The sequence below is a fragment of the Pogonomyrmex barbatus genome, unplaced genomic scaffold (genome assembly GCF_055798465.1).
Source record: "Pogonomyrmex barbatus isolate J1 unplaced genomic scaffold, ASM5579846v1 scaffold9, whole genome shotgun sequence".
In the NCBI taxonomy this organism is placed as follows: domain Eukaryota; kingdom Metazoa; phylum Arthropoda; class Insecta; order Hymenoptera; family Formicidae; genus Pogonomyrmex; species Pogonomyrmex barbatus.
Window position 1 is genome coordinate 5,604,300 of NW_028297193.1, and position 19,959 is coordinate 5,624,258.

Genomic DNA, 19,959 nt, shown 5'->3' on the forward strand with positions numbered 1-19,959 from the left:
TGTTTATTTTATGCTTCTTCTTAGAAAGATTATATTTTTAAATCGGATGACTATAGGATTATTACGCTGATTAAACAGAAAATTAATTTGTTTTGAGGAAGAAATGAGTTATTATAGTTTTTTTTATAAACAGTGATACATGTATTGCTTACGTCGCCGGAAATGCAAATAGGTTATCTCAGAGATTGTTCACAAGTAATCAACTAATAAATTCTTATAATTTCATTCGTATTTTAACATATCAAGAATGATTTACTATACTTTTATAATTGTTATATTTACAATAAAAAAAATTATAGAAAACTTACAGATTGTTTTAAAATAATACAAAATAGTTTATCGGCAGTTTAGAAGCTTTTATATAAATACTTTAAGTATTTAAGATTATTTACGTAAAGTTTCATTGCAATTGGTTGTTCTGAAAATAAAAATTAAATTTTTATTTATGAAACAATTTCTGCAATTGCAATAAATAACTTTAACAATAGCAATAAATAATCTTGGATACTTAAAGTATTTGTATAAAAAATTGAGATCTTTGTGATTATTTTTTAATTAGATTTCTATTAGAGCATACTTCTATCTATTTATTTAAACAATTTCCGACTCATTTTCAACCGCAAAATCTTTTGTATCACTTTTAAATGCGCTCTAGAATAATCTACAATTTTTTCATTGTAAATAAGAATAGGTGTAAAATTTCCGGAAATGTCAATTCCAAATCGGTCTTGCAAAACCTCTTGCAAAATTTACAACGCGTCATTCGTCGCATTTTACGATATCCTACATTGATTGAAAGCATTTGTCGCTCGTTAAACAACTGAAAATATAACATCTGGAAATAAACCTTCTCAAATCGATTTTAGAATTTGCCATGAAGTGTACAATTAGGCATCTCTACCTTGACATTCATGAGAGCATTCATTGCCGGTCCAAGAGAGCATTCATTGCCGGTCTGATTAAAATGCACGACGACACAATGTCTAGAAACGTTAATGTTATAGGCTTTTCTCTAAATTAACCTTCTCTAATCTGTAATAAATTTTACGGTAAACTGTTTTCGCGACGACAACCCGCCTCGATGAGCCAAGAGCGTTCATTCCGCCGATCTCGCGAAATTATCGAAGATGCTGCGTCTACGATTGTTAATAATAGACCTGCACCAAGAGAATAGCGCGTGTCACGTTTGCGTGTTCTGCAGAACGCATTTGGACCTTACACGCTATTTTTACCTACCGATACCGCGCGTCCGCCTGTTACATTTACGGTCTTCGTTCGTCACACGCCGCCGCCGCCGCCGCCTGTTTTGCTCCGGAATAGTTATTTTACGGTCTTTTAAGCGTCAAACTCGCGACGTTATCGGCATCGTTCCCAATGCTACCGCGGCGAACATTTGCTCTAGCCTCTCTTTTTCGTAGACGTGTCCTCCGCTCTCGCGCCCTGAAAGGTCAAAGAACCCCCCTCCCCTCCCCCCTTCTCACGCGGATCGTTTGCCAATTCTGGTGCTGCTAATACCAATCCTACATCCTCCATCGGCAACGTGCACGAAATTCCTAAAATTGCAAAGGAAAGCTCGGAGAGAAAAGCTCCTCGTATGTGCTATGCGATTTTAGACAATTCACCCGGAGGAGAAGAAAAATCTCCCGTGTGTAAAAAATATCTAACAGGTAGCGTGTTTAAAAAACTCGCTTTCAGAATTTTATGATAACTCTCTTATCGATCGATCTGATTTCGAGTGCTTGAACATTTTCTGATATTTACATCCGGCCGAGGAAAATCTTTTTCTCGCTCGCAATTAATCGCGTCGATGTATTTCCGCTAATACTTTTAAATACTTTTAAATTGGATTGGATACCCCCATTAAATCTGTAGGGGATTAATCGAACAGTTTTGCGCGATATAATTCGCGAATGAAGGGTTGCATCGCACAGTTCGATGAGCGTAATTGAGAAACGCACATCACGCACATCATCGATCTTCGGATATTAAATCTCAGCGTTTATTCTTGCAATATTTTTTAAGCTATATATTTCGTAATATCTGTTTTCGAGCTAACAAGTTGACGTATTCATTCCGATAAGGTGTTTGCGTCTCGAAAGTTACATAATACTTTCTTCATTGTCACATATACTGATCAATAGTGTAATATAGTTGATGCAATCGGACATATTCGTCGGCTAATGTCATCGTAGCGCATCGTGTCACATCAGCTTGTGAACTCGACATTTAATCTGGCTCGCTTATCAAAGATATACGTGCTCTCTGTACATATCAAGATGTACACAGCTTGAGAAGAAAGTATTCCTTGACCAATCTTCGTGCGAAAGAGATTAAGAGAGCGATTTTTTTTTAAACTTTTTTTTAAATATTTGTACGAGATAGATAGAAACGCCATTTTTCACAATTTTTTATGATTTCAGAAGAAGTGAATATCTGCTATTTATTTTTATTCTTCTATAATTATAAATATACTGAGAGAAATGTTTAGTATGAATAAGAAAAATCTTGTTACTGGCGTTAAAACTATTTGTCGATATGACCAATTAAACCATCGGTTACCACGCCAATATTAAATTGAATTTATTAAATCATTGATTATTTAATGATACAAATCTATTTTGTATGATATTCAGAGATCTTTTATAGTATATTAAATATAATATTATTATATTAAAAATAGAATATATTATATATCTATTTTTAAAATGTTTAGTTAAAATGTTTAATTCAGTATCATATTATTCTGTACTACACTTAACAAAAATATTTTCTAATAATAGATTATTTTGTTGAAATTACAAAAAAAATTTATTTTGTTGCAATTTTATATTATTATTTACAAAATATGAGTAACCAAATAAAATTGTATTATTGAATCAAAAAGTCTTCCAAATTTTGTTTATCTAATCGAAAAAATATATTTTGCTATTTTAATAAAATTGTCTAATGAAAATCGGCTATTTGTGAATAATTCTCTGTTTTTATTACCATTACTATAATTTTTTTGTCGACGTAAACTTCTGAAGAATCAAGAATTTATTCTAAGTCAGTACTAAATATTTCGTGTTAATGTAACATGTATATATATATATATATATATATATCTTATGTATCTTATATAAGTTTGTTAGAAGTATATGTTTTTGAACTAATTTTCAGTGTTAATATTTTCGTCAACCACAGACGTTCGAGGAAGTCATATTATAATTCACCTCTAGCTTTATTACGATCATAAAGCATGATATTTGCCAAATAACTTGTTATGTCATGTCACATCATTTGAAGTTATATCAAAGATTATTTTAAGATCCAAATGTTATCGATCTTAAAGTTTAATTAATCGTCTATATTGATACTAGTTTTTTTTTTTTTTTTTTTTTTTATAGATATATTAGTATCAAATATCGATAAAAAATATCAGATATTGAATTAACTGAAATGATAAATCTTGCTAAAATCTATATATATAGATTGTCGTGCCAAATAATTGACACGTATCTTTTTAATGTAAAAAATAAAATAATTTTTTTTTTTCCAAATCGAATTTCATTAAAATATCTTTCCTATTTAAATGTTTCCCATAAGTTGTCCTCGTTTCTTAGAATTCTAATAACATCAGTTATAAAAATATTAATATTTTTTATGATATATGATCCATCTTGGACACACACACACACACACACACACACACACACACACATACACATATTTGGTAGTTAAAATTTTAATTGACATGAAAAATAAATTGATTTATAATAGAATTCTGTAAGTGGCAGGCTCATTTTCACACAGCTCTTCTTATATTGATTCCCTTAAAAAATAGAGGGTAGTGCCCTTTATGTCAGAAATCATATCACATTTCCCTAACTAATCATTTATATATCTTCTAAAAAAGTGAAGAAAAACCATAAAGAATCTGAAACTTTCAATGTGTTTAGTAGGTATTACCAAAGGTTGTCACAACATATTTTTTGTAGTTGCCTTACCACATGTCCAGAGATTAAAGATCAAGTTACAAGGCTTTAAAAAAAAAAAAAAAACGTTCCAAACCTACGTACATTGGGATGTCTTAAAACTGCTTCACGCGTTTCAATATTTTATTATTCATACTACTTTTTTATGTCATTAATATTTTCGAATAATAATATTTATCTCATTTTACATGTATACAATTCAGCGATAATAAATATGGTAGCTCGCGGTTTACCAACGACTTTTTATTTACAAATTTGTCGTATTTATCAAAGCTTATCGACGATTTAACTCGACAATTTATCATTTTCTATAAATATACGAATGTATCGCGTGTGAATGTATTGGTTTATTTCACGCCTATTCCTTACCATAATAGCATACCATTACTAACTATATTTATCCAATGCTTGGATAATAATTCATGACACCACTTAATGAAACATTTTTTATTTTGAGGGAAAAAACACCGTCATAATAACGCGACGATTCGTCACTATTAGAGTGGGTCGCAAAGTTCGGATTCTGTACCGGTTCGAGGAACTTTGCTCTCGCACCTCGAGACGCGATAACCAGCTAAGCCATCGGTACATGCATCTGTTATTCCCAGTGCAGCCTCCTCTCAGACAGAGGTCTCTTCTCGGTAATCGGATCAGATTCAGAGGCACGAAATCGGTAGGTGGAAGATCGAATCACGCGGAGGGATGGACGTAGAGCACTATGTTTTTGACAACGTGCCTAGGCTGTTCTATAACAGTCCGACGTTCCAAATCATTATGCTTCGACTATTCGCGAGGCATCGTCTTCTAGGCGTCAACCTGCCACGAGGACGATGAGCAAAGTGCGTTCGCCGTTTCGTCATCCCCGAAGCCTCGACCTGTCGCCGAGACGACAGACGCGCGGCTCTCGTCAAATCGTAAATCACTCTCTGCTGAGTGTCTTATTCCGGATTCCTTGATCTACTACTGGAGTTATACGATAAAGATTGTTCAGCAAATCCGAAAATACGAACGCTCTAGACCGTGTTACGCTTTCACTTGTAACCATTCATCACGTTCCGTGGTCAAGTATCTTCAAATCGAAAGAATGATATGTCAAATGTTAAATCTCTTTTACTTTATTCGTTAAAAATAACAGATTTGTAATAAGTTATTTAAATTTATAATAAGTTAAATTTATTACAAATTTAAATAATAAGTTTGTTAACAAGAATCGAAGTAAAACGCGCGTACATTTTTATGGAAATATATATTTCTTGTATTTCCTTATTTATTATTAGACATCTCACTTTATGTATACACTCTTTTTATATTTCTCAGTCTAGCAAAAATATGTCAGCACAGAAAAAAAAATTAGTTTTAAATCAAGATACATATTTTTATACAAGCAAGAATATTATAATCTTCTTAGTAAAATTTTACTCTTGATTTGATTGAATTTGTATTGAAAGTGATAGATGAAAATATTCATATATGAATATATATGAATATAAGCAAGAATATAATCTTTATATAGAATTTATTTTCAGTCTTGAGTTAAAAATAATACTTGCATCAATATAAATTGAATCAAGTCGAGACTAAAATTTTTTTAAGAAGATTATATCTTTTATGAGAATAGTATTCTTAATTTCGAACTAATTTTTTTCTGTGTATGCATACGTACATAGAAAAAAATCAATTTTAAATTAAAACTATATATTCTCATATATAAGCAAGAATATTATAATCTTCTTAGAAAATTTTTAATTTTAAGTTAAAAAGAAAACTAATACGCGTGTCAATATAAATTCAATCAAATCAAGATTAAAATTTGTAATATTATAATATTTTTAATTTCGGACTAATTTTTTTCTGTGTATGCAAATGTATTACATAGAATTTAATTACATAGAAAAAAATCAATCTTAAATTAAAACTATATGTTCTCATATATAAGCAAGAATATTATAATTTTCTTAGAAAAATTTTTTAGTTTTGACTCGATTGAATTTATATTGATACAAGTATAGATATTTTTATATACAAGTTAAAGGAAAAGAAAATTAATACTCGCATCAATATAAATTCAATCAAATCAAGATTAAGATTTGTAAGATTATAACATTTCTACTTATATATTTGTCTTGAAAAAAATATTTGTCTTCAAAACAAATTTTTCTTTTTTCTCTGTGAGCATATCCAAAGAAAATATCTAATTTTGACAGTCGAAATCGCTTTTAGGATAGCTTTAGGATAGACAGGAGAGACGGAATCTTTCTTCGCGAGAGTGTGGGCGACGGGGAAGCGTATGATGGCGCAAAATCGCTCGCGTTTTATAATATAAAATTGGGTTGCAATTAGAAGATAAATTTTCTCTTTGTAACTTCAACAAAATAATCCATTATGATAGAAAATATTATTGTTAAGTGTAGTACAGAGTGGTACGACTAATTACGACAATCGGCTTTTAGCCATGGGACAGGGAGAGAGACGGAATCTTTCCTCGCGAGCGAGGGTGTGGGGGGGCGACGGGGAAGCGTATGATGGCGCAAAATCGTTCGCGTTGCACAGTCGCAGACGACCGCGGAAAATCGAAGCGACGAGCATCGCGCCAGTGCGGTGCCGTCGGGACGATCCTAGAGGATTCCGCGGTTTTTCCTGGCGAAAAGCAGCGTGCAGGCCGGCATGCACCGTCCGCTTATGCCGGCGAGAGGTTCTTCGAATTCGAGCATCCCTCCACGACGAGGGTTGTGAGCGGCAGCGTTTCCGAAATCGGCGAGACCGACGAGTGCATTCCGCGAGTTTCGCTTCAATTGACTGAAATTACGCGAACGCAGACCCCGGGAAAAGACAGCGGGCGTGGTGGTCGTCCGGCTTTCTCAGTTTTGCTTTTGTCGTGGACGAGGAAGGAAAATTCAATTGAGTTACGATGATTTAAGTGGAGAATTGTTCGCGGAAAAATTTTACGATCCTTTTCCCCGAGGACACGAAGCGTTTCTGCTGTGCTCATTGCCATGTGACTTTCATAACGTTACGTAATTTCTCTTGAGTTTTTTCTATGATACTTTTCTCGCTCGAATCGTCGATATGTTGGAATGGAAAATTATTTTGTGATAAAAAAAGAAGTAATACAAAGATAGCGCATTGAGAAATGGTACATTTGTATATACAAAATGTATTATTTCTAGATTAATATTTCAAAATTTAAATTTCCTAAATAAGTTGAAGAGAAAATTTCTACTTAATACAGGAAATAATCACGAAAATGTTGGTGTTTGTAGTTTTCATTCATTAACAATTCAGAATAGCAGTTTCCGACAATGTAAATATTAAGAAAGAAAACACATGAATGATTCTTCAGTAAATTTCAAAGTTTTAATAAAATTATAACTTGAAACTTAATTACCCAAAAATTGGAAATATTAATTATGCTTCTTGCTCAAAAAAAAAAAAGATCAATTCCGCGAATCGCACGATTTATTCATCACTCGCCATATTTGCAAGATTTCCAATTTTATTAAGAAGATTTCGTAGAAGAATACTGTTTGTACGAAAACATTTAATCGCCATAAATATCTGTTCACAATACAGATTTCTGTTTTCAGTGTTTTTTTTGCAAAATTATGAATTATCAGAGACATAAAACATATATCGTCGGAACAATAATCTCAAATTTCCTGAAAAACGTATGAATTCGCGTAAAAGATGCGAATTTTTTTTTTTTTTAACGATTATAAGCGAGATTACAAGAGAAATATTACATGATATCGACGGGGACGTGTCGCGTACAAAACGGATATCAAGGAAAAATTATTTTCAACGCCAAGGGCGCACTTTCGCAATATACGATCTGGCCGATACGTCGCGAATGCACCAATGCTGAGGGCCGAGCGAGTGTTTGCATGAGCCCAGTTCTACTTATCAGCGTCTTGAAACACCGGCTGGATAATGGCTTTCAGATGTTATCTTTCGGGATTCGGGATAACGGGCGAGCGGGGTGTTCCGGGGGATACTCGAATACCCCGAGGATAACTAACTCGTACACGGCCGAGCACTAGCCCGCTTGCTCACGATCAATGAAACCTACCGTGTAGATATTAATACGCCCGCGCGATATCTAGACGTTTTAATGCACGGTTCGCTTGAAACGTAAGCCAGGACGGAATCTGGAACGAGAATGCGATATGCGATATGTCTTGTACGCACGTTGGAGCGACAGTTGGCGTTACGTTTCGAAAATAATTCGTGTCGCGGACGAATAATTCCGCGTCGTTCTTTTTTTTTCTCGCTCTTTTTTTGTCCCTCATTTTTTCCGGTTTTCGGCGTTTGTATTTCCGGTCGTGAGAATTCGAGAATACACACACACACACACACACACACACACACACACACACACACACACACACACACACACACACACACACACGCGTTAATCATCCGTTATATATGTGTTTATCATATGTTAATATCCGCGAGTTCCATTGTCGAATACATTGTAATCAATTTTTTTCAAGTTTTTTTTTTTTTAAGAGATGTCCTTCATATTTTGCAGTGACACATATCGTGACTTTCAAGAATGTAAAAGGGATAATATATTAATGGAACAATGTTAGTAACGAAAAATGAAATGAAAAAATGGACAATTTTTTGAAATATTAAAATAACCGTAAGTATTCGTTGGAGACAAGCGTAAAATATATTTTTGGCCGTAAATATGCCTCCCAAGACACTAAATTTCCTCTCGTTATTGCCATTGCGTACACCGGCCGGCAAAAATTAGCACTCCATTTAGTGATCATACTATAATTGTTTTCTCAGTGAGTTCTCGCGCTCCTATTCGCATGAGAAAAATTGCCGTCTTAGCAAATCGTCTAAAAAAAACCTAGCTTACAAGAGAGTTTACAGCGATCACTTATCTACCCTTTGACTTTCATGACGTGGTAAACACGAGAATGGCAATAAATCGGATACATTGTCAACTGGATTTGAATCCAGTTTACGGATTGTCGCATACGCAGACTCTGTAACACAAAGCATCTATCCGCAAGAATTTATTATAGCAATGATTCTGGAAAAATCGATTTGAGTGGTCAGGTTGAAAATGAAGATATCAAATCGCCGGGACGATTCTTCGTTCATACGAAGGCACCGGTCGTCGATAGCTCGACAGGGCTCCTTGGTAGCCCGTTTTCTATTCTAATTCCGTTTGCTATTCTGGTACCGGTGGAGGCCGCAGCCAATGGGCAACGCGTCCTCCCGGCTATCGTACGCGCAAACACATCCCTCGCGCTCTTCGCCCCGTCCGGCGTGTGCACCACCACCCCCTTCCCCGTGCCGATCGCAGTCGCTTTCGTGGCATCGCGGCCGACGGATTAATTCTGTACTCGCATATTACTCGTTACCGTCATCCCTTCGTCCTTCATCAGTCGCTGCGGTGATCGGCCCCCCTCTCCCCCCCCCCGCCTCCTTCCCCCGTCCGTTCTCCCTGTGAACGTCCCTGATCTCTCGGTTTACGTCAAGCGCCATCAGACGTCCGGGTCGAAACGATCGGAACGTCAGCGAGGGGCGATCTGTCCCGCCGGTTAATCGGTCGGAGTAATCCTGAAGAGGAGATAACGTCAGGTGGAGAAAGGGTGTGATGCAGTGGCGTCGACAGAAGAAAGTCACGCACGTGATCGGCTCCTCGAATCATGTGCTGCTCTTAGCGAGGTACCAAGATGGTACGCAAACATTATCCCAGGATAATTACGCATGGGGAACGCAGTTTATTGCTCGATTCATTGAACCATTGATGTAAAAGCGTGGAGATTTATGAGAGAAGAATAAAAACGGAAAAAAAAATGATGAAGGAAAAGATGATGTAAAGCTTTCTTTAGCTTTCACAGCTTGCAAATGTGAATTAAATAATTTTTTTCACCAAGATTTCATCAGATTATTGAGTAATTTAAATTTACTTTACGAAGTAAGCGATCTTGAACTTGTAAAATACGAAATTGGTACACACACACTTTGAGAGAGATTATAAATTTTGTAGTTCTATTCATTATTCGATTCTGTTTAACAAAATATTATTTGTATGCGCGTTTTGTACATGAAATTCTGAATGAGACAAACTAATTCGTGTACATGTTTTGCATTGCACGAATTAGTGGCGGCTTCGCTTTTTGTTTGGACGAAACGCTCTTGTGCACGTTGCATCAATTCAATAAACACTTCCTGCTTGATACGATCAATTTCACGCGAATTACATTTAGAAGGATATAATTTCTGCCGTAAATACAACGTGCAAAGTGATCGTTCTAGATGTCAAGGAAATATCTAGCATTTTTTTTCAAATCTGATTGACACTCCGCAATTACATGTCCACTAATTGCTCACTTTTATCAATGTAACCTGCATATGCGGAAGATCGATTTCCTAGAAATTCAAGTTATTTAATATTTTTAACCTTATATTTCGACAAAAAAAAATATTCGTAAATAAATATATATATATATATATATATATATATATATATATGTATATATAATTGGGCACAATTTTAATTGTAAAATATCTCCAGAGAAATATTTGAAAAATTTAAATTTTACCTTACTTAGGTACCTTTAGAAATATTTTGGGGTATTTTGAAATTCGAAATATTAAGAAAGAATACGAAATTTTTATTGCATTAACTAGATTTTGTTTGAAAACAAAATATAGTGAGTTTCGATTTTAATCATCGTCGTTCTTGATTCGACAGCTCCACCCGGTGAAGAAGATGAGGAGGAGGGTTTACGAAAAGACTACGTGAAAAGCCAGGAGAAAGAGACAAGCGCGCACACACACTTTGAACGGAATGGACAACAAGGTAGCTACAAGCCACGTTGGGTTGGTACCAGCGCCAGCGGCGGAAGTACGAGCGGTTACGCCAGCAGCGGCTCGAGATCGCACAGAGACGAGAGCGTGGGCTCGCCGTCGCAGCCCAAGATCATCTTTAACGAAGAGGAGTACACGAGGATCACGACGCCGCGGCAGGATGTCCTCTTCAAAAAGGGCTACCTGTCGCGCAAGAAGCCTTGGACCGGAAACGCAAGCACCAGCGCTACGCCGTCGACCACGGAGAGTCAATCGGCGTCACATTCCACCGCAGGTGATGATCGTGAGAATGAATGTATTACTGTATGCTGTAACACGCCAGTGGGGAAAAACATGTTAGAACGCCAGCAAACCAATTCTTTTTTATCGCCAGTGAGTCACCGACGGGTTAATCAAGTTGAAATATTTCAATTTCCACCAAGCTCTTGGCCTCCAATGTTCCAGAGCAAACTGCTTTGTTATTGAAACATCAAACGTCTCTAATAAATTATTTTTTCTGTTTCTTCTTGAGAAAATACCGCGCCTTTCATTTTTTTCTACAGCGACGGAGAAAGTTTTTATCGTCTCCTTGCTAATACGTTTTGGTCTGTCGAGAAATGAGTACAGAGTGTCTGAATTGATAATTCTTGCAGACGGCAGCGAAACTACTGAGGACCAGCAGTTATTGGATAGGGACAGCGGAGCGGGAGAATATCCGCCCATGGTAGAGCCAGGAGCGCAGTTAGGATACGGAACATTTTACGATCATGCAAGCGGCTACTACTACGAATATCCTGTGATGTTAGTCGGACCTGCTCCAGTACCTGCTCAAGTTGGACCAAGCGTTCTAGCGACTGTACCCTGCGGTCCGGTTCCTCTAAGACCGATCGAATGGATCAATCCTGCCTTCGTGCCTAAACTTGCCAATCAACCATATTGCTTAATGGATTACCAGGTGGGATATCGGAAATCTCATCTTTCTTTCTTTCTTTATTAATTAAATTTTTGATTGAAGTATTTATAAATCTTCATAAAGTCACAATTATGTCAGAAAAATAATATATGTCAATTTAATTTTAAAATTACTTCTTATTTATTTATCATAAAATGGTATTTTAATGTTTTATAGAAAAAAATTTACTTTGTATCTAAAACGATCATTGAATGGATTAATTATTATTTCATTATTTAATTATTTATTTGCAGACTAATCAAAGTACAGAACCGGTCACGATAGTGGAGGAGCAGAATGGCACAATGGCGGCAGCGGAAGCTTCTAACAATGTGTGGAATGAGAGCGGCACTGGTAGCGCTAGTTGCAGCGGCAGCGTAGCCGGGGAGATCGAGGAACAAGCCGAAGAAGCGGACAGTGCGACCATGGAACAGCAGGCCATGAAGGAGCAGCTTGTAGAAGAACAACCACCAGAACAACTTCATCTTGAAGCACAGCAACATTTGGAAAACGGCATAACGACGATCGACCCTTACCTGGATCCACTGCTGATGCAAGAGCCAGTGCACGTGTCGCAGATCATGCCGGCTATACCACAGCCATACATGTATCCGGGTCACTACATGTTCGGGCCACCCTTGGTCAACGTTAATGGTTAGTTACGAGATATATAGATTTAGGATTGGGATCGCCCCCTTGAGTAACATGCGCGTGCTGTAACATGGATTGGCGAAATCCGTATTTGCTCTCTGCTACTTGCATGAGCAAACTTACATTTGCGTTCGTAGCCTTCGTTCTGTTCACAGTCGGATGGACGGAACAACGGACACGTGTGTGAACTGATTGATTGCCTACATTTGCATATAAATGAGAGAAGCGCATTCCGGGGAGGGAGTGCAAGCATGATTAAGATATACAGTTTTCCAGTAGAAAAAAATACAGAACTTTATTAGAATATGTTCGTTAATTATTAGAAATTAATTTGGATTATATTCTAAAAACGTAGATAATAGAAAGAATAGAATTAAAGTTGATTAGATTTTATTACACAGTAAAGCTTATTTGTATTTGTCCGAATGTTTGTTGTTCGTTAGCAGCTTCTGAATTTATTTCTTAAATAATTCTTGATTTTTTAAATATTTATAATTCAGTAACCGTTATGCTTCGACAATTTTCTAAAAAAAATTAACTCAATTAAAGAATTAATTTAAAGGAAAAATATTAATACGATGCACTTTGTAGTTGTTACGTAACAACTGATTAACAGCATGAAATGAAAAAGTAACAGAAAAAAGTAATTCGCATAGATAATTGGACATTTATATCTGTGCTCTCTGATTGAACTCGCTCCTTCCTCGTACTGCGCCGTACACTGGCCGTAGTACGCTTGATTGTACCTATTTCTAATGTTAAACGAGAACAGTGTCGATCGGAAGCGCGGCCAAGGAAAAGGGATATGCTCCGATTCATGACTTCTGTCCCGTCCATCGGCATCATTGCTGTTTTATTACTGCTGTGCCTCTACCACATTCAAGGTAAAAGGTAATAATTCGCAAAGAAGGTATCACGCTTTAGACACGATCGTGGAAACGGGGGCCTTTGTGTTCTCCGCAGCCTCATGAGAAACAATATCGCGAGATCGCTCGGCGGTTTTTCACGTCGAGAGTGTCCGATGATGATTAGCCGACGGTGTACGTATGTTCATTCTTCACGATCGTTCCTAAAGTTCCAACTCTGTACACGCTCTATTTGTCTGTTTATCGCTCGACTAACGACACGTGTCGCTCGCGTAACTGTCGATCGGTATATTTTTCACAGCTTCGACACGCCGTATTGTCTCATTGTTCTCACACCTTGCACACCTGTAACCGAAGCATATCTCATCCGAGAGTCCATTGACTCGCGGCCACCGCACGAGAGGATACGTCCCGTGGTCACACCGGCACAATTCAACGTCGGAAAATATGTCTTGGCTGCGCGAGAGAGAGAGAGAGAGACGCGAGATGAGAGTTTAGCAATGGCAGTTTGGCAACGCGTTGCTACATCTCAAATAGAGCTCGCTTAAAAATAACACTTGTGTGTTAACATTCGCTTCGATATACGAGAAGTCGGGAAGGCATTAGAAAGAGAAGCAGGGAGAAGCCAAGTTCACTTTTCGCGACAACTCCGACACGTTCTAGCCGTTTACGATCCTCTGATCATAATCTGAATTGTTCATCGGGTCGTCAAATATCACTGAAATATCTATTATTCGTTGACTAATCCCGGTGTCCTCTCGACAGACCGATAACACGCGGCGATTTCTTCTGTCCAAGGTGTTACCATCCAGGGCGGGCCATTGGTGAGAACCATGGACGTAACGGCTATGACAATGGCATGCGCCAAACGAAGAAAGAAGAGAAAGAAAAGAAAGCAGAGAAGACCTACTTTGGTAAGTCGGCAAAAACTCATCTAACATAAAATACAGGAAATATTACTAAAGCTCAAAAAGTGTTTTTGTAATTATGAAAGAAATAATTAATACGCTACAGCAAATATGTATAGATATAAATAGAACAGAAATATTTGGTAATTATTTGATTGAAATGTTGCTGCTGGTCAAGTTTGTGTCACATTCTTTCTGATTGAATCCAGGGTAATACCGAAGATGAGGAGGAAGGGGAATACAGTTCCGAATGTGATAATGATGTATCGTCTTCCCGACTACCTTGGTCGGAATGTCCGACCGCGACTACAACGACGACGACCGCGAATCGACCACTCAATCCCGAGTGTCAGGAATTTCAGCTGCGACCGGCATTGCAATCGCGAATCCTCTCTAATCCTGTTTCGACATCCACCATCACTCCTGTGAACGAAGAAATTACGTTGTCTGTCAATGACGTACCGCATGTGTCATCCCACATCGAAACGGAATCTGCCGGTTGCGAGACGTATGATTCATCGACTGTTCAAAGTCCAAGCAAGAAGCAAGAAGAAATGACAATTTGCAATGCGGAGCAAATTTGCATTACGGAAACACCTTTGAAGAACGCACAGTCGACGACAGTTGGACACGTGCCGAGAAACAGGAACGTAGAAACTAACAGTCAAGCGAATCACTTAGTCGCGAATGTGGAAGCGATAACGAATGAGATCACGGAGACGAAAAGCAAAGCTCTGACTGATCATGAAGCGCTTTCTAGAACTGATACTGTCGATGAAAACGATGGCGATTCAACCAGTGCCAATGCAAAGTATGAGCAATTCGAAAATAACAGCAACGATATTAATACCGATACATTGAATAACCATATCAAATGCTCCGAAGAAACTTTAATTAACGGCGACGTGAATCACGAATATGTTGCCGACTTAACAGAGAAGGCGTCGAGATCAGTGAGCCCTCAAGTCAATGGTACCAATTTAACAACGATAAACGTCAACGAGAAAGAGGAGGAACTTCAACGATTACGATGCTGCAATAATTCGTCCGTTACGCGAGCAGCGTCACTCGCATTGCCTAGAAAATACAAGAAAGGTTTGAAATTCGTGAGGGAGTCTACGCCCGGGCCGGATTTGGATGAGGCTACGCATTTCGATGCGGAGAACAAAAAGCTTGTACAGCAATTTGAAGCCGTCGAACTGTCGGATGCGGATTGCAAATCGTGCAATATCGTGAATGACAAGCTGGAAGAAACGGAGCGAGAAATGGCAAATGTGGAGAATATGGATAAGGAATGTAAGGATACGATCAAAACAAGGCAAGATGTGATTGAAGGCTCGAACGAGGATTCCGGATTCGAGAGCCAGACTCGGCTGTCGAAGAAGTACCCCATTACGACCGCGGTGAAGGAGTGGCTACGTCGAGCGAACTCGCCCGATCTTTTCATAACGTCAGCGTCAACCTCGGAGAGCGAGACGGATGAGGATGACGAAGAAATGGATGCAAAGCCGCCAAAAAACTTGCAAGGCAACCCCATGCCTGCACTATCTGCTAATAGCGGCGTCGACGACGTTACGTTGTTGTCACGCACGGCTAGCTGCGGCGAATTCGCAAAGACCAACAACAATAATAACAACAACAACAACAACGCCAGGAACGATCAGGAGGCTGATTCGACGTCAACATCAATCGGCAGAAGGAAGAAGGATGCGAAGGATGCGAAAGTTGTAAAAAGAAAAACGAAGGCGAAGAGAAATGACAAACGGAATAGGAACATCGATGAAAAGACGCAGAGCCAATTGGTTTCCTCGTTGGTTTCCTTGGATTTTGTCACTGCCGTGAGATCGAAAGACGCGTCGAAAAAAAATGTTGATGACGTTTGCGAATTTACTCAGGAGGATAGCGTTGCGGGTATGAGGGTTGCTTTAAGTTCTCGGATAAACTCGAAGAGAGTTAACGCAAGACGAATGAAGACATTGAGAAAAATTAGTAAAAACCCCGTTGAGAATATTGATATCAAAATGCGACGTATCGATAACTTAAACAGCGAAAAAGGCAAGGAAACGAACGAGGACGGTACCGTGAGCGTACGAACGTTCGAGAAGGGAGAGATTATTGTCTCGGAAGATGGTAGATTATTACCGACGTCTTCGTACGAACCTGTTCCGCTTAACGATCCCAGCGCGACGAAGACCGCTGCTCACATCGACGTGATTAATGAAAATGTGGAAATGCATGAGAAAACCAGGAACAGCAGTGAGAACGACGAGAATGACGATAGCATGATGATAGCGTCCTCAATCAGCATAGAGGAGCCCGACGTGTTGGAATGCTGGGAAGCGGAAACCATAGAACCTGTGATAACCCCGAGAAGACTGCTGCAAAGTCCGGGGGTCCTGTACGAGGGTGAGGCAGCGGAGGACGATAACACCGAGATCGAGAAAGCCACCGTGGAGCACGTGGAGAAATATTACAGACTGGCACGGGACAGTGCTGTCAGCGCGGAGGAGGAATCGGGGGAGTTCAGCACGTCGGTGATCTCGTCGAGATCGAGAACAGTGCCAAATGATCCGGGCGACAAAACGATCGAGCATTTCTGTGACGAGGAGATCCCGATCTTTATACCGGACAAAAATCAGAGCGTCACCTTGGAGGACGAGAAGATACCCGTCGACGAGGCGTTCGAAGTGTACGAGAGCTATTACACCGGAACGTCGCCGTTCTTATCATTCGACTCGAAGATGTTTAAGCAATGGCCATTCTACGAACGGGGTCAGAACGGCGAGGGTTCGATACCGTGCAAAGCGGTGTGCTGCAACATACAATAATATCGAGAAAGACGTATCCTATCACGAACAATTTTTTGAAACGAAGAAATATATTATTATAATATATATAATATATATAAAATAATATATAATATATAAAATTCGCATATTATGATAATATATTATTACGTAATATCGCGTCAGGGCTGTCCTTTTCGAAGTAGGCCGAGATGTGTGTTTTCTCCAGGTATATCGCGCACGTAAATGTAATACGTGTAATACGCACCTCACAATTCAAAACCAAATGTCTCACTTTCGTTGAACAAAGATTTAACGAATCGATATATTCTTTCGAAAGTTCAGTGATACGCTCAAAAGAGGAACTACGTTAAACGTTATTTCAAAAGCGTCGCGGATCGCGATCCATTTTTGTAAATAGTTTTAAGAGTTCGTTCATGATATTGTAACTTTTCGTGGAAACTTTCAAAATTTTATGTGTGTGGGAGCATGCATTGTAGCAGTTCACTCTACGATAGCATTTTACCATTGTCATTAAGCATTGCTATATGCCATTGTTCGTAATCAAAGACAAAGATTTGTGACATTTCGATGTTCAGCTTTTATCTGGTCTCGAGTTTATTATTAAGAGGCAGTACGTTGTTTTTCTCCGAATAAAAGTAATAAAAGTGCGAATTTTATTTTGAATGAGACGATGAAGGGGGGAAAATGAAGAGAGAAAGAGAAAAGTACACGAGTATATGGAGAGGTGTCTGTTGAGGCATAAGACGATGCCGGACTGTTGTTTTTATTCTCGCTACGATATCTCGTAACACACTCAGCCGAAATGACAAGAGCGTTATTTTTAGAATCTATATAAAAGACACGAATGTTAAAGGACTAGGAGTTATTGTTGCACGTAATCACGTTGAATGGCCTTCGCTTAGGAAAGTTCGGACTGCTCGCAATTTCCAACTCGGCATTATCGGAGTACACCGCGTATTCATCCGTGAGTTCTCCCCCTCCCCCCTCCTCTTTTTTTTTCTCTAGTCGAGGAAGGGGATGTACCGAGGAAGGCCGACAAAGCAAATCGTTCAATAATACATGCTTTTAAATAGCGTTACGTAATAATCGCATAGATATAATATCGCGTTCTCGTACTAGAGGGTACTAGCTGACAACGGACGGCGATGAAACAGTGAGTTATAGCTTTAGCCTGTTATTGAGAATTATAGGAGACTGAGGTGTACATATAGGGGGGAAAAAAAAAAAAAATCTTACGACAGTTACACATAATGATCTGCATCGAGGAAGTCGACAAACGCTTAGAGTAGAGAATCCGCGCAATTCGTTTGCCATCGAATTTGAAATCTATAAAAGATTCATCTCTCTCGCGTCGTCTGAGGAAGCTCGAGAGCGCTTTACAGCTTAAGAATGGTTTTAAGAATCCTTAAATTCTAAAACTGAATACATGCGGGCAACACTTTTTCGATTCCAAATCTGAATACTATCTAGCCACGGCGAAATGCGATGAGATAACCGAGTTACCGAGGGGAAGGAGGCTCGCCTCTAAACGTTCGTCGAGAAGGAAGGAACGAATGTGAAGGAAGGAATGTGAAGTCTCGGTTTTTTTTTTTTTCCTCTTTTCTTTTTGATGAAGACGCATTTCGACGGGATCGGATGGACGCACCGCAAAGATGCATATGTGTACTTACACATATATATATATACGAATGAAAAGAGCACTTGTTACGGTATAGCCCACGCTTTAGTTGACTTGTGTCCCAGATTAGATCGAGAGTACCTTAGGTTGCGTATAGATCGATTGATAGATACGTGATTCGTAAAAATCATGTACGCGCATACTGCATTATTGCCCCATCGTCATAACATACGCATAACGTATCTCAAAGGGATGTGTAAATACAGTATCCGATCATCCGAGGCATTAGGCGGAAAACGCAAAAACGATAAATAAATACTGATACATACGTTAACAATAATAAGGCAAAGAAAAAGAAAATTAATGAAGTGGCGGCAGATGAATGCTGATGAAGATGATTAGCGGAGAGGAAGTAATGCGATAATGAAAAACCTAAAATATCACACAAGCAGCAATATGTAGACACCGTTGTTCCTGCAAAGTTTCTAGTTTCCTTAAGCATGAATATGTAATCATTGAAATCATTTCCAAAAATGATCAGGCAGGTAGCTCTATCGACGTTCGTTCACACCAAAGTAAAACGTTAAAGAATAAGTATCGAATATATATCGTTATATTGAAAATATACGCGCGTTGCATCAATTGTGTGCCTTATTCTGTGGCGGCCGTTTTTGTAACTATTTCAAAGCACTCTCCTTGATAAAAATAGTCAGTAGCGAGATATCAAGGTGCGATTATAAGACTTGTTAAAAAAAAAAAAAAAAAACTTGAGAGAAAGAGCGAGAAAGAGAGAGAGAGAGAGAGAGAGAGCGAGAGAAACGTGCGGGGGGAACTTGCCCGCAATTAATGACCCTTATCAATCAATGCATGCCCGAGCGAGGACTCGTTTGACCTTTCCTTTTCACGAAATTATCGACCTTCATTCATCGGACGCGTCCGACCCGATTGTATGCGATTATTCATAAAGACATTAAAAGCGTTGCATCTTACACGAGTCATGTTACTGTACAATTATATTTTAGTTGAAGTTAACATGTATGGAATAAGTGTACTTGAATTTTGTTGTGTTTTTGCTTATAAAAATATGAAATAAAACGTTTCAATTTTTAAAGTCAACAGCGCAGAGATTCGTATTCTGAAATGACCATCGAGTGTGAGAAAAGGCTGCTTTCTAATTTTTTTATTTCTCTCAGAAGTCTTTCGTAAGTTTTATATACAAGAGAGAACAGTTTGAGTTTGAAGTAGAGATCTTGTGATTTTTATTCGTGTTAATTTTATTTTAAGAGATGTTGATGAAAAAAGATTACTATATTGTGACTAGAATCACAATCCACGAACTCTTTTTTAATAATTATATATTGAAA

At 38.2% G+C, this 19,959-nt stretch overlaps 1 protein-coding gene across 7 annotated transcripts in view; it reads left to right on the top strand.

The window, feature by feature from the left end:
• Nucleotides 1-19,711, top strand: part of LOC105427898 (uncharacterized) — a 31,641-nt gene extending 11,930 nt beyond the window's left edge. The window contains exons 1-8 of one of the 7 annotated variants that reach the window (XM_089084945.1): nucleotides 6,526-7,107; nucleotides 8,506-8,619; nucleotides 9,474-9,673; nucleotides 10,696-11,085; nucleotides 11,444-11,745; nucleotides 11,997-12,396; nucleotides 14,058-14,173; nucleotides 14,377-19,711. In XM_089084945.1, coding sequence (XP_088941071.1) covers nucleotides 9,592-9,673; nucleotides 10,696-11,085; nucleotides 11,444-11,745; nucleotides 11,997-12,396; nucleotides 14,058-14,173; nucleotides 14,377-16,995 — 3,909 coding nt within the window. In that variant the 5' untranslated portion in view covers nucleotides 6,526-7,107; nucleotides 8,506-8,619; nucleotides 9,474-9,591 and the 3' untranslated portion in view covers nucleotides 16,996-19,711. Of the gene's footprint in view, nucleotides 1-6,525; nucleotides 7,108-8,505; nucleotides 8,620-9,473; nucleotides 9,674-10,695; nucleotides 11,086-11,443; nucleotides 11,746-11,996; nucleotides 12,397-14,057; nucleotides 14,174-14,376 lie in introns of those variants that run through there. The other 6 variants (XM_089084946.1, XM_089084947.1, XM_089084948.1 and 3 more) reach the window with 6 other exon arrangements.
• Nucleotides 19,712-19,959: the final 248 nt, after the last annotated feature.